Source organism: Meles meles, chromosome 7, assembly GCF_922984935.1.
Source record: "Meles meles chromosome 7, mMelMel3.1 paternal haplotype, whole genome shotgun sequence".
Lineage (NCBI taxonomy): Eukaryota > Metazoa > Chordata > Mammalia > Carnivora > Mustelidae > Meles > Meles meles.
The window spans coordinates 38,605,349-38,620,295 of record NC_060072.1 but is presented as its reverse complement, the minus strand read 5'-3'; the positions used below and the strand labels follow the sequence as shown (position 1 = coordinate 38,620,295).

General features: G+C 36.1%; 1 protein-coding gene across 2 annotated transcripts in view; it reads left to right on the top strand.

The window, feature by feature from the left end:
- OTOGL (otogelin like) overlaps positions 1 to 14,947 on the top strand; it is a 134,075-nt gene that overhangs the window by 84,425 nt on the left and 34,703 nt on the right. For both annotated transcript variants that reach the window (XM_046012944.1, XM_046012943.1), the window contains 6 exons: positions 3,535 to 3,702; positions 5,335 to 5,613; positions 7,527 to 7,644; positions 12,524 to 12,603; positions 12,948 to 13,021; position 14,216. In XM_046012944.1, the coding sequence (XP_045868900.1) occupies positions 3,535 to 3,702; positions 5,335 to 5,613; positions 7,527 to 7,644; positions 12,524 to 12,603; positions 12,948 to 13,021; position 14,216 (720 nt within the window). The remainder of the gene's footprint in view (positions 1 to 3,534; positions 3,703 to 5,334; positions 5,614 to 7,526; positions 7,645 to 12,523; positions 12,604 to 12,947; positions 13,022 to 14,215; positions 14,217 to 14,947) is intronic.

Genomic DNA, 14,947 nt, shown 5'->3' with positions numbered 1-14,947 from the left:
AAATTCAGTGGTAGTTAAAGAAAATATAAACCAAAAATACGTCCTTTGGAGAAGTTCACACACACGCCTGTGCGAGCGCACGTGCCTGTGCGCACACACAGACACATTCTACATCGATTCTTTGGAGGTCATGCTGACATTGAGACTGATTCCCTAATAATAATAGCTTTTATTGTTAACTACTTTATGTATATCATATAATTTAAGCTTCAAAATATGCCTATAAGGTATTATTATTGACACTTTATAGAGGAGGAAACTGAGGACCAGTGGGGTTAAAATAACTTGGTCGAAGTCACTTAGTCAGAAATATAGTAAACTGAGATTTGTAAGCAATCTGATTCAGAAGCAAAGAGCTTGACCTCCACGCTGCACTGCCCTGAGTACGGTTAACAAACCCCAAACTCAGAAAGATCACCACACACTGTTACCATGCACTCTACACAATGTATACAGACATCAGTGTGAAAAAAATTGCTCCGGTAACTTCCTCACTTAAGAATGCCTGCCTCACACAGTTCTGCTGCAAAAATCTCCATCTGTGCCTTTGTACTTTCTGGCATTTCTTCTGTAGTCCTTTGGATCCCGAAGCAGAATTTTCTATGAATATTGAATTTCTACCTTTTGCTTCTTGGTATATTTTGCTTTCTCTCAACAAGTCCCCTGCACTACTAGTGATGGTTCTTTTTCCTAATGTGTTCTAGGATTCTTCAAACCACTTTCTCTGGTGTGATCTTTAATATTCAGAGGACGAACATGGGGCGTTTAGCCTCCGTGGGACACTGATTGACTCAGTGGAGTAACAGGGGAATCTGTTTCCTATGATCAAAATAATAGGCAAAAGCATTAACTGGCCAAGGAGAGTGTGAGTTTGCAAAAATAATGCAATGAAGATAGATGATTGAAGGGGAATATAGAATTGAGATTGTTGATACTAGTTATGAAAATTGTTTAAATGAATATTTTTAATAGGTTTCATCCCAACTAATTTTACAGATATTTTAAACCTACTTAGTCTTCTTAGGATATGCAACACTGAAAAATTTCTTCCTTTATTTAGTACATACCAGGCACTGTGTTATCAAGATACTTATTAATATTTCAAGCTAATGCAGAAATAAATAATTGTGATTCTTTAAGAGGAAAATAAAAAAAGTAGGATAATTCAGAGGTTACATTGATATTATTTCAGTAGTCTTTAATGCAAAGGCTGTATGTAACATCTTCATATTCATTTTATGGCATTTACTAAAAATACAAAGATTTTATTATTGTGATTGCTGTCAGCGATCAAGGACTTCAATATTCCACTAAAAATTGTTGTGCAAGTTTTAAGCTCAGAGTGATTTTAGTAGCCAGGATATGCCTAATATTGTGTTTAAATAATCACTGAAGGAAATGATTGCTTTCAGTAGGTGGTGAAATTATATTCTTCCTAAAGAAAGTTAATGATAAAGTCAATGATTTTTGTCTTAATTGCTAGTGAAAATGCATGAGTATCCAAATACAAGATATCAATCAACTGGGAGACAATTCAGAAGCTTTCAATTTTTATACAAATGGATTTTTCAGGTGAAAATTATCTCCTCAGGTTGCTGTTAGTAAAGGACTCATGCTGTGGACAAAGAAGATTTTGTTTGGTTGTCTAATTCATTTCCCTTATTCTTATATCGAATGTCCATGAGGGTGCTTCAGTCCCTCAAGTTGTAGTTTTATATGTCTTTTTCATTTTGAATTATATCTCATACTGTGATTTACATACTTATCTACTAATTTATACATTTATACAAAGTGATTTACATACTTATCTACTAATTTATACATTATTTACATATTTGTACAAACCAACATATTTATAAAATGAAACACATTTGTGTCTGGGAAGTTTATGTTGCTCTTATCTCTCTTAGAAGATGAGCCAGCAAATAGTGGAGACTAATGATATAGCTTTCTTTGGTTCTTGTTGATTTGGGCTCAGAAACACTGTGCATTGTGTGTATTTGTCAGAGCAGTGGGGAGGCCATGCTGTGGGCTCATGGAGAGGTTCTCCGCTGTATCTGCTCAATTCCATCTTGGAATTGGGAGCAATTGTCTTCAAGTCTCCATCTCTACTCAAGTTGTTCAAATGCCTGGTAAAACTCTTTCTCTCATGGCTTGTAAGGGTCCCCAGGTGCTCAGTGGTGAGGTGTCTCCAGTCCGTGGAGGAGTCAACACTTGAAGATAACTTATCCTGAGTCCTTGCCTCTTCTCTAGGTCTTCGTGAAGGAAATTTTCATTCTTGGTCCCCTTTTTGCTTCAAAGACTTTTGACTCCAGTCTAATTTCTCCCTTCCCCCAAACCCGATCTTCAGTCCTGAAAGAGGAAAAAAAAAATCCTAACCCTCTGATTTCTTTAGATATTTTCCCCCCTTCATCTTTTGAGTGGGCTTGGTGAGGAAAATTGTTCTTGAGATAAAAATTAGAGGATAGAAGGAAGGAGAAATTCACTGACAGCAACTGGGTTGATCTTTTATGATAGCGCTTGTCACATACATCATTATTTTGCATAACCTATAACATAAAAAACGCACACACACCTATACCAAGCATACAGGTGATAATTATGTAACCTAATTTTGATGATTCAGAAGAAACTTCAGAGTTTTATAGTCTCTCAGTTATATTAATCATGGAGATTAGGCTGGCATGGAGATTAAGCTGGAGGTAAACTGAACTTTTTATCACAACACCCAACTCATCATTTTTTTGAATATCATGAACTTACCTATAATTCATACGATAAGTTTTGCAGAAAAGTTATTCTGATTGAGTTTCGAGTTTGTCTCTACACTAATAAGGTTTTTACTACAGTAAATAAATATTCTCCATTTTATATGGAGCTAGTTAAGTGCATGAGAAGCAATAGCATAAGTAAAAAGACTTTGGGCATCTTTGCTGAGCTTCATCTGATTTTCTTTTTTATAGACATGCCTTACTGTCAGTAATTCCCCAAACCGAAAAATATCGTAGATCACGTCTGTGACTTCTGTTTTCATGCAATGCAACCTATTAGAGAGAGATGATTTGTTAGAAGACTTTCAAAATCCCTGGCCATAGATAGAGATAAATTTATGTTTATTGAGAATAGGTTCAAATCATGCAGTATTAGAGTAGAGAGTTACCTAGACAAACTTCTTCACTTAGGTGAGAAAAACGGAGTTCCAGAGAGCTTGAATCCATCTTCTCCTTAGAGCTCTGTTTTACCTATAGAGATACATGTAAACATATATACATATCTGAAATATATATGTTTTAAATTATATCATCTAAATATGATGTATATGTTCCAATTCATTATAGTATGTTATTTTTTAAAAAATAGTTCACTTATTGTAGCAAAGATAAATACTTAAGTGCGCAATAACTTTTGTGGTATTTCTTTGTTATTAACCTCTATCCCATTGAAATGTCACCTTGAAATGTAAAACTCCAATGCCAGTTTATACTTGTAAAACTCCTATGACAATTTATAATTCTCTTATCTGCATTTAACTAGGGCTTGGAGAAGGGCCATACATGCTGGCAAGTTATGGACAGAGTGGCCTTGTTCTGGGGGCCAATATGACCAGTAGAAGCATTTTCTCTTTGCAAAGGAGTAGTATTCATGGCAATTTATTTTTTAGTTTTATGATCACTCCAGGCCTTTTTAAAGAGAAGGCATCATGTAAGTATAATTTCCAATTGAAAATAGGAATTTCATTTTCCATTTACATTGTTTTTCATTTATTCATGTAGTAGCTATTAGTTGGGCATCTAATACATTTATGGCATTTTTTAGGTGTCCTAAAGGGTATAAAGTAAGAGACGGTACACGAACCAACTATCTCTTTTGTATATGAGATCTTTTCTTTGTTTATCTCTTAGCATACATACATTAGAATTGAAATTATTTGACTGAATTTTTGGTCCTAAATAAAGCACAACTTAAATTTTCATAGTAACCATGATAGACTTGATTTGAAATTTTTGTAATTTTGATTTGATATCAAAGTAGTTAAATATTAAGAAAATAAATCAGAGTCTAGGAAGTCTGTTGTCCTTTATGGCCTTGTCCTTCCTGGTACCTGGTCCCAGGTCCCACATTTACTGATTTCCATCTGCAGATCTATACTGGTCCTATCCACTTGGCACCTGTTCTAACTAGTGGTTAGTTTCCCCTTCTGACTGGCGATAATCAGGCTATGTTGGTGCTTTACTAGCCCTACTTAGAATCACTCATGAGGTGTTATATGAGCTTAGAAAATATTTATTAAATGAATTAGACTTAATTTTTTAAGTCTATTTTGAGAAATCTCATGATTTTCTAGTTAGGATGAATATTTAAAAACTTTAGTTCTTTTTAATCTATGAAAACACCTATCACAGTCTGAAGTTCCAATTTATGAGTTTGTTCCGTACTTTTCCTCTGAAAAATATTTCTTTTATTCTTTTTTGCATCCTCCAAGGCTCAACAGAAGCACTTGCAAGTTTTAAGATATAATCAATGCCTTTGGAATTATATATTGGAATATATAAACTATACATTTATAATAAGCAATGTTTTAATTAAAAAATCCTAATGGATTTAAACTAGAACAATTAAAACCTAAAAAATTAAGGTCTAAGAAATTAAACCTAAACTCTATTAAAAAAAACCTCTTATATCATGGGTTTTACAAATATGAGGAGAACTCTTTCAAGCATTTAACAAAAAAGGATGACATTTCTCAAATGTTTTATAATTGTTCATTAGCCCTTTGACCATCTATTGGGAAATAGACAATAATGTTGAGCAAATAGTTTTTTCTTAATGCAACAAAATCACTTGCAAGATTATTTACCCATTAAAAGCCCAGTGATATTGTAATGCAATCACATGCCTAAATTGATCTGTTTCCTATTCTTTTAGATCATCCAACTTAGCTATTTGGAGAGTCTGTGCACTTGAAAATGTTAAAGCTTGCAAATACAAACATGTGTTCAATCAATCATTCAGTTCCTTGTATGAAATTGTGTGTGCAGGGGTCCAAAGTTGATATTTCTTTTTTCCCCCGAGGGACATGAGAAATTATTTAAAAAATAGAACTCAGCAAAGACTGATCTTTTTGAGTTTTTGAGCTAACAATACATTACATTAAAATATTAATTTTCTTTTTAAAGATATTAGAATTCATCTCTGAAATCTTAGAGATAGGTATTCATTATATATGGCAGTTGGGCAGTTCTGTCTTTGCAAATACATTTTACAATGCTGGTGTTGATGATCTCCCTCCAAGAACCCAGGCGGAAATCAAACACGCTGCTCTGTGTTTTACAGCATTGGCACTTGTTTCCTTGGAGTCTGCTGAAAGGCCAAACTACTTTCTCTATGTCCACGATGATGACACTCTTAGTTTGAAACTGTGGCAGGCAAATTCAGCCTTCCATCGAAGAGCCACATTTTTCCACCATCAGGGTCTCTGGATTCCTGGTTACAGTGCGTTTGAGTTATACAGCAAAAAAGGCTTTTTCATCATCTTCACAGATTCTAGTGTCAAAGCATCAAAATATGATGATTCCGAAGAATTCAAACATTCAAGTAGCTTCAGCATAGAAGGTATGGTTTCTGAGATCTTCAAAAGGAGAATCAATAGATAACCTTATGGCAAAATATCAAATTTTTTAAAGTCATTTGTAAATGAGTCCAAGTAGACTAGCTGGTATGACCTTGAGTGAGTAAGTTTCTTAACCTCTTTGTCTTTGGTTTATGTGAAATTAGAATGGGGGAAATAATAATACCTACTTTGTAGAGTTATTATGTTACATAAATTAATTGGCAGATAGTTTAGAACAGCCTTAAATAATGTTACTTTTAATTATGGTCCCAGTTATTACTTTTAGGGCTATCCGGACTTTGGAAACTGAGCTTCCTCACATCTCTTGGGTCTACTGCTTATCCTTTTTCTTTCCTAGAAGGCAGCTTCTCAATAGCCTGATTCTTAATGATAAAGGCAGAACGTTTATCTCTGTCTTTTGAATAGTAAGGTATCTGGTTCCATTGTCTTCTGGAAGATTTCCCTGGTTCAGTAGAAGCCTGGTTTTATTTCTAGAAATCCTTACAGTTTTATAGCGGTTGAATTTTCTGAATTTCAGAGAGGAATCTTCACTTCTTCATCTGATATTTTTTCAAAATCTAGGAGCTTAACACATACCTTGGATCTCCCAAACAAATTACTTCATTTTCACTTATCATTTGTTTCATTCATTCATTTTCCTTTTCTGTTGTGGATAAATTTCTGCAAACCTCGATCGTCTTTGGATTTTAGGAATTCAGATGAGCTTCAAATTTTTGCTTATTAAAAAAGGGTCCCTGCACTCATGAGACTCATGAGTAACTGATATGTCTATACTACATTCTATAGAGCAGATACAATGTTTTTACTTGACTTTACTTAAAAGTTGAACATTATGAGACTCTGTTTCCTCTCCAGTCTAGTTAGACTCAGACCCAGTGGCTCCACCCAAGTTTTGGACAACTGTTGACAATGGCATCATTAGAATCTCAGAAACTGATCTTTGTGGAGTTCTTAAAACTAGGAAACTCTAAGGATCTACTCTAGTCTTAGAACCAATCCTCTGTCAGGACTCACAATTCCAGTGACCCAGATCTAATGACCACTCTAATCTTTTAGATGCACCAGATGCCTTCCAAAACGTTGTATTTTCTTACCCATACTTTAGAATTCCACTCTGTATCCAGAATCTGAGAAACATAATCCCTACCATGAATTTTCTCCTTTATGGAGCTCTCTTCTCCAGATATAATTTTGGACTGCTACAGAAAGACTTCTATGTTGTGAGAAGAGAGAGTACTAGAAGAATTTGTAAAAGAAAACTTTTCAATCAAAGGAGGTTTTATAACTGTAAGCATGTATTATTAAAGTCTATTCATTTGTTTTTGTCATTAGATAATTCTTACCATGCACGAGGTAATGCTCTAAGTTCTGTGAGAACAAAGATGGAATGTTCTCCCTAGGTTTGATGTCAGGAAATATGTCTTTGGTCTTGCCATTTTCCTAATTGTTTGAACTTGGGGGGCTCCTCTGAGCCTCATTTTTTTTTCATTTATAAAATGAAAATAATACTCAATAGGCTTGCTAGGACAAAATAGAATAATGGACAAAAATTACTTTGCAAAAAGTAAAATTCCAAACAAGTGTTCGGTATTATGACATGTAGATCCTTAGAACCCAGTGAACATAAAAGGAAAAGATTTTGAATTTTTCATTGCTTTCTCCAACTGCTGGGTTTTAAAAATCTTTGGAAGGTAGGCTAACATTTAAATATTCAACCTAACCCTGAAATATTTTGATCACCAAGTAATTGCCATGTCTTTTTTCCTAGCTCTGTCTTTTCTACAGCATTATGGTCAAGGAGGGGTCAAACCCTAGAAGGGTTACTGTCATAAATCATTATATTTCAAGCTGTACATTAAAAATATGTGCAATCTAGACTTTCTTATTTCTCCAGAAATACAGGCAGCAGTGCCCTACCGGAGGATGTGTGAATGGAGATACGAGCCTTGTGCCACTCCCTGCTTTAAAACATGCAGTGACCCTGAGGCGCAAGCATGTAAATTTCTCCCACCGTAAGTCATGTATAACCATTCAATGCACAACTTCCAACACTAGCAGATTCTTCTCTCAATGGACTTTTTTTTTTTTAGAATTTTAAAAGTAAAAGACAATTCTCAAGACTCATTTGTATGTGTTCTATATTTAATGAAGAATTCATTTCCTTGTATTCAAGCAGGAGTTATTGAGGGGTTGCGATGTGGCAGGAATTCTAGCTGATATGGATGTAGTACTGAACAAAACAAAGTATCTCCCCTCATGCTGCTTATACTTTGTTGGGTTAAAGCAGAGAATAAGCCAATGAAAACATAAATGTGTAATACAATGTATTGTTAGATGGAGATAGGTGTTGTGGAGAAACAGAAAGGAAAGTAATGGAGACAGAGAGCATAAGGCATGTGTATCTTTGCTGATTAACATAGGGTGGTCAGGGAAAAACACATGAACGAGGTAGTGTGTGGTCAGAGATCTAAAGGAAGGAAGGGAATTGGCTATGTAAATGTCTGGGGAAAGATCTGAGAGTAGTGCAAAGGTCCTGGGGTGGGAATATATCTGGTGTGTGTAAAGATAAACAAGGAAGTCAGTTAGTTGGGACAAAGTGAACAAAACTAAAAGAAGTAAGAGATGAAACTGGAGAGTCATGGTGGTGTGCAAATCACATAGGGCCTTGTGGTCCATTGTGGGGACTTTGTTTTTTCCTCTGAGCAATGCCCTGATATATTTTGGACAGAGAAGTGACATGGTTTGATTTATGTTTAAAAGTTTCCTCTGGCAAAACAATCTGGGGGTTGCTGGGGGGGAGGTGGAGTTGGGAGAGGAGGAGGGGGTTATGGACATTGGGGAGGGTATGTGCTATCGTGAGTGCTGTGAAGTGTGTAAACCTGGCAATTCACAGACCTGTACCCCTGGGGATAAAAATACATTATATGTTTATTAAAAAAAAAATTGGAAGGAGTGGCGAACCATAAGAGACTATGGACTCTGAAAAACAACCTGAGGGTTTTGAAGGGTCAGGGGTGGGAGGTTGGGGGAACAGGTGGTGGGTAATGGGGAGGGCACGTTTTGCATGGAGCACTGGGTGTTGTGAAAAAACAATGAATACTGTTACGCTGAAAAAATAAATAAATTTAAATAGATTAAAAAAAAAAGAAACAAGAAAAAAAAAAGTTTCCTCTGGCTGTTGTACTAACTGTTGGGAAGGCGGAGGACAAGGGCAGAACCAGTCAGTAATTCGGATAAGATGTGAAAGGGATTTGACTAGGTTGCTAGCCCTGAAAGTTGTGAAAAGTGAGAAGATTCTGAATATATTTTGAACGTAGGGCCATGAGTTTTACGGATTTAATATCAATCATGAGAGAAAAAGGAGTTAGATTCAAGGTTAGGCATCAGCAATGTTTAGGTAGAACGATTTGAAATTACCATTTTTGTAGTAAAAATTGCTCAAATATTAGATGTTTCCACTTAATGGGGTAACTTAGTTGCCATCTATTGAGGTCGGGAGGATGGTAGGGGAGCAATCTGCAGGAAAAGTCAGGAATTAATTTTGAGGATATTAAATTTTAGAACAAAATTGTTCATTAGATTTGGCAAAACAGAGAATACAAAAAGCTAAAACAGAGACAGAGTATAAACAGCTTCTTTTTTTTTTTTTTAAAGGAGTTTTGCTATAAAGGAGAACAAAGGAATGGAACAATAATAGGAAGGAATATTTTTTAAAGGATCATTTTACATGAGGCATCTGTGAGCTTCATTTCTGTGATAGACACTGGGTCTACAAAAGGTTCTGGGCACGTGAATGAATGAGACACAGCACTTCTTCCCAGTCTTTAGGAAGAGGACAGAAACAAAACCTGATAATGATAATACAGTGGAAAGAGGGCTGAAGCAATAATGAAAACAACTGGTCCACTGTAGTCTTTGTAGAGTGACTCACATGGTGCCGAGTGCTGTGAATTGGGTCATCTCTTTATCCGCACTGCTGGGGATAAAGACGTACAGGGAGGTGACACAATTTGTTCTCTATGACACAGTTTCTAGACACCCGGGCCAGGAATTGAACCTCTACTGGGTATGAAGTGCCATGGGAGCAGAGAGAAGGAAGTATTTCTATTTCTATTTCTTTCTCTCTCTTTTTTTAAAGATTTTATTTATTAATTTGAGAAAAAGAGCGTGCACAAGTGGGGGAGGGGCAAAGGGAGAGGAAGAGCAGATTCTCCGCTGAGCTGGGTGGGAGCCCAAAGTAGGGCTTGATCCCAGGATCTGGAGATCATGACTTGAGCTGAAGGCAGAAGATGCTTAACCATCTTAGCCACCCAGGCACCCCTCTATTTTCTTAAAAATAAGAACAGCTAATTCTATGTAAAAAGGAGACATCTTCAACATTCACATGGACCTCTCATGTTCACATACCTATTTCCTGCCTCTTCTGGTAGCCCTCAGGAGGAAGGGACTCAACGGGGAAGGGGGAGCACACTGAGTTGGGCACTGGGGCAAGGAAGGGAGACGGAGGGCAGAGAGCATTGCCCACCCAGGCACAGGGGAAGAAATGAGCTATAGCTTGAAGTAGCATATTATTTCTTGTGGTATAACCGATCTCCTGGGCAGCTGAACCCAGATCCTCAGTGCTTCCGTAGTTTGGTCTATAGCTTATTCCAAAACTTCTCTGAAGTCAGAGAAGAGATTCAGGATGAAACTTTGCCTCTCCCAAGCTTTCTCATCTCTATCTCCTTTCAACTTTTCCCTCTGCCCTGCACAAAGATGCCTAATTATTTCTCCTGAGGGAGATTCAAGTACAGATCTGGGGCTTTTTTTTTTTTTTTTGAAGATTTTATTTACTTATTTGAGAGAGAGAGAGAGAGATCATGAGAGGGCAAATGGTCAGAGGGAGAAGCAGACTCCCTGTGCAGGGAGCCTGATGCAGGACTCGATCCTGGGACTCCAGGATCATGATCTGAGCCAAACGCAGTTGCTTAACCAGCTGAGCCACCAAGCCGCCCTGGGCTGGCTTTAACATACCTCTGCACCCCTCTTCCAAGTCCCCCACAGAACCGCCATCCTTGTTCTAGATTTTTGCAGTTTCTGGCACATAGTGAGTGTTAAAAACAAAAATATCTAGTGGAAATGAGAACTTTTATGAGAAAAGATGCCAACTAGCATACCATAGAGCCCATATGTAAATACAGTTTTTCCCTTTATGTAATATACCTATTATAAGAGATGGTCTACATCTGAGGCATTTATTTATCAGTCAGAAGTCGAATAGATGATCAGTTGCGTGACAAAATAAAGAAGAATCTGCTGTGTGCCACTATGAAGGCATTTTAAAGGAATAAGTTACTGATTTTTGCAAAATATTTTAAGAAAGTGGCTGTGGTTTTGACTTGCATAAAGCAATCACGATGTAATTGAGTTGCACAAAAAATTGATGTTTATTTAATTGATTAAATAAAAACATCAAAAAATTGATGTTTATTTAATTTAATGATAACCTACTGACCCTAGTCTCTCCATCCAGTAACTTTAATTTTTGTGTTTTGTTTGATGAAATTTAGAGTAGACTAGGGATATCATACACCAGTTAAAGTTTTATTATTCAAGTTCATTTTATAAAATAAACAATTGGTCACATAAACTAAGCTATTTATGTTAAAAAATCATCTGTGAGGGAGGTATCCAAGAGATGGCTAAATGTGTCTCATGTTAGAAGAGAAATTAGCTTTTCTTGTTTTTTAAAAAAGTGTTGCCTGCATTTCTTTCCATGAACTAGTGCCCTCTGGTGGCAGTACTTACTCCTAATGTCAGGTTCATTTTCATCTTGAACTGGAAAGAGACCTTGAATATTTTTAATTCAGATTCTCTACAGATATTGGAAAAGTCTAAAATTGGAATGTCTAAAAACATCTAAAATGTTATTACTAACTTCTAGTGTATTTGAAAGTCAGATAAGCAAGGCTTTTTATAAAAATATTTGTGTTTATTCTCTCTAGCATGTATGAATCTAATTGGTTATACACAAAAGATTGCATTTCTTTTCTTTGAATCAGAATAAATTGGACTCTGAGCATCAATTAGACAAGAAAAAAAATGTAACCTCACTTCTTGTATTGACTTCATTCCCTTAGATAAAAGCATTCCAGATGACCACTCTTGTCTTTGGCCCATGATGTCCAAGCCATAGCTCCTTCAAATTTGGGACCCCTGCTTCACTTCTGTGCCATGCATGAGAAGTGGAGATCCTTAAGAAAACCGAACATCCTGGAATTTGAAGTCCAGTATCCATAGGCTTATATACAACCATATCCTCCCAGGACACTGCCAAACATTTGGGGTCTTTAGAACCACCCCTTCTGCTCCTCCCCTCCCTGTTCTAGAAGAACAGCAACCATGTTCTACCTCCATTCCTTCCACCTAGAGAGTTTTAATACCTTTTCAATGATTTAGGGCGTAATAGTACTCAGGGAGAGCCACCGAATGTCTCTTTTGTTCTGCCAGTGTCTTTAAGGCAAGGATATTTAAAAAGCATCTCTATCAACTGAGATCTGGGGGAGTGTAAGAGTGGAAAGTACAACAAATACAGATTAAAATCACAATAAATGTTTCTTCTGCATTTCCAGTGATTTGTAGAGCATGGCTTTAGTGTGTTCCAAAGACAAGCATATGCTTTGAAAATTCTGTGTTCAGATTCTTCATTAATCATGAATGATATCTGTTTATCATCCCTTAGGGATTGGGATTTCATAAAATGAAGTATGATGGAATGTCAGCAAATGGAGCACTCCTTACTGCTTGACAAATAGAGTAGAAGACTTTCAGGAAGAATACGTGTTTGTTGTATATATTAAATACAGTATTTTTTATATTTTAAACTTTTTTCACTTTTTTTTTTATGTAAAGGGTTGAAGGATGCTTGCCCTACTGTCCTAAAAATATGATCCTTGATGAGGTCACTCTCAAATGCGTTTATCCAGGAGACTGTAAGTTGGAAATTTTCCTAATTTATTCTGAAAAATGAAACACATAAATATTTTTTTTCTCTACGAAGGCAAGTCGCTATAAACAGAAGTTTTAGACAACAGACTTTTATAAGATTCTTCTTTAATATCCTTTCCACATTTTTTTTTTGTTCCTACTTCTAAAACATATAAATCTTCCCTCTGACACCTTTCCTGTGCTTTCTCTCCCAAAACATTTTTCTTGAAGCTAAAGATCCCTTTTGGAAGCGTATATGGGCCTCATTTTAAGCGCAGCAGATTAAGGAAGTGTATCTTTGTGTTTTTTGTTTTTTGTTTTCATTTTTGTTTTTGTTTTTGTTTTGTAGGCATACCTCTGATTCCCACAGAACCTGCATTAGTGACACCAGGTAAGGCGTCTCTACCCATGTTTACAGCTACTGTTACCATTTGAGACCCTGAGATTAGCATTATGTAACTTAAGTCTTAGCGCACTTAACAGCTAACTGACATCAGTATTACCCACTGGCTAGAAAACCCAGCAGTCATTTTGTTGCGTTCCATAGCTGTTCACTGGGCTCAGCATGCCAGGTTTTCTGAACAGCTTCATCATTTGGTTTACTGCTTCCTCTATTTCGGTAGTACAGATAACAAGGACTTCCCTCACATTTTAAACTTAGAATTTGGGTGTCGCTAAATTGTGCATAAATATTCGTAGTCGTTAAGTAGACTCTGAAGAGAGGCTAATGCAAATGAAGTCATTCTTTGGCACTTCCATTTTTGTTCTGGCCCAGCCTCTGGAGTGGACATTCTGGCTCATACCTCATTGTCTCCCTCTCTAGGAAATTTGGCATAGGAAGAGTTTGATAAATCTGTTCACAGTCAGGCTTGACAAATGTATTATTTTTCCCGAGATTATACTTTAGAAAAGTTCAGATACTTTTTTTTTTTGGTTATATTATCATAGATTCGCTGTATTTCTAATTAAATTATCTGCTTAAAAAGGCAGGTAGGTGTTGTGACCTTATGTAGGGGTTATGGCTTTCAGAGTCCATTCCAAGAGATTTTTAAAATAAAAATGTTCTGAACCAATTATCTAAATAAACAAAATTTTACAAACTGAAGTACAGTTGACATACATAAACCTCCCAATAACTATTACTATTCCCACTACTCTTCCTGGCTCCCAGTTATTAAATATTTAGCACCTGCCAAGCACTGGACTAACCACTTGGCATACATTTCATCCTTGTAAGTCATTAGAATTTTCCATGACTGTTTGTTTTGGACTAGAACTTTGTTTCCTCTTCTGTGGCTTAAATGATTATGATGATAACAATAAAAATATTTACATCTGTATTGTTTCATATTTTCTAGAAGATGTAATCTTCTAGAACATGAATACTGCTCCTAGGACAAAGGAATGGGAATTTTGTTCTTCTTTATTCTGTTTTGTATTTATAAGTACAACATTAAGGTTACTTAGAGAATTTATTTCACTGAAAAAGTAAGTTTTCTCTTCTATTATAGTGATAGACTGAATTATGGACCTCCAAAGATGTCGATCTCTTAATCTCAAGAATTTGTGAATATGATCTTACATGCAAAGGGACTTTGCAAATGTGAATAAGTTAAGGGTCTTGAAATGGGGAAATTATCCTATATTGTCCATATGTTTCCAATATAATAAATAACAAGGGACCTGATAAGAGAGTGGCAGGAGTGTTAGAGTCAGAGAAGGTGACAGGATGACAGAATCAGAGAAGGGAGGGGAAGGGAGAGAAATTTGAAGATATAATTCAATGATTTTGAAGATGGAAAATGGGACCATAAGCCAAAGTAGTAAGGCAATTCAAAGAGTTGGAAAAGGGAAGGAAACAGATTCTTCCTTGGAGCCTCTAGAAGGAATGTAGCCCTGCTGATACCTTGATTTTTAGGATTTTGATTTCCAGGACCACAAGATAATAAATTGGTGATGTTTTAAGCCACAGAATTTGTAATAATTTGTTGTAACAGCAACAAGAAATGAATACAGTCATTTTTGGGCAATATCAACTCAACAATGGATACCAATTATAGCTAGACAAACTTTCAACCATTCATTTTGGCTCTTCTGTGGTCCTTCAGACTTTGACTATTTTAGAGATGACTTTAGTCCTAACAATAGATTTTGAAGGTGCCTTACAAATGTGTTTACCAATCACATCTTCCCTGTCTATGGATCCCTTCTTCATTGCACCCACTCACAGCCCCATCCATTCTGCCTGCAAGGAAAACATTCTAGAAATTCACCAAGGGAAATGAATCAGCTTCACTACTCATTTTTATTTTTTTAAATTTTTATTTTTTTAAAGATTTTATTTATTTA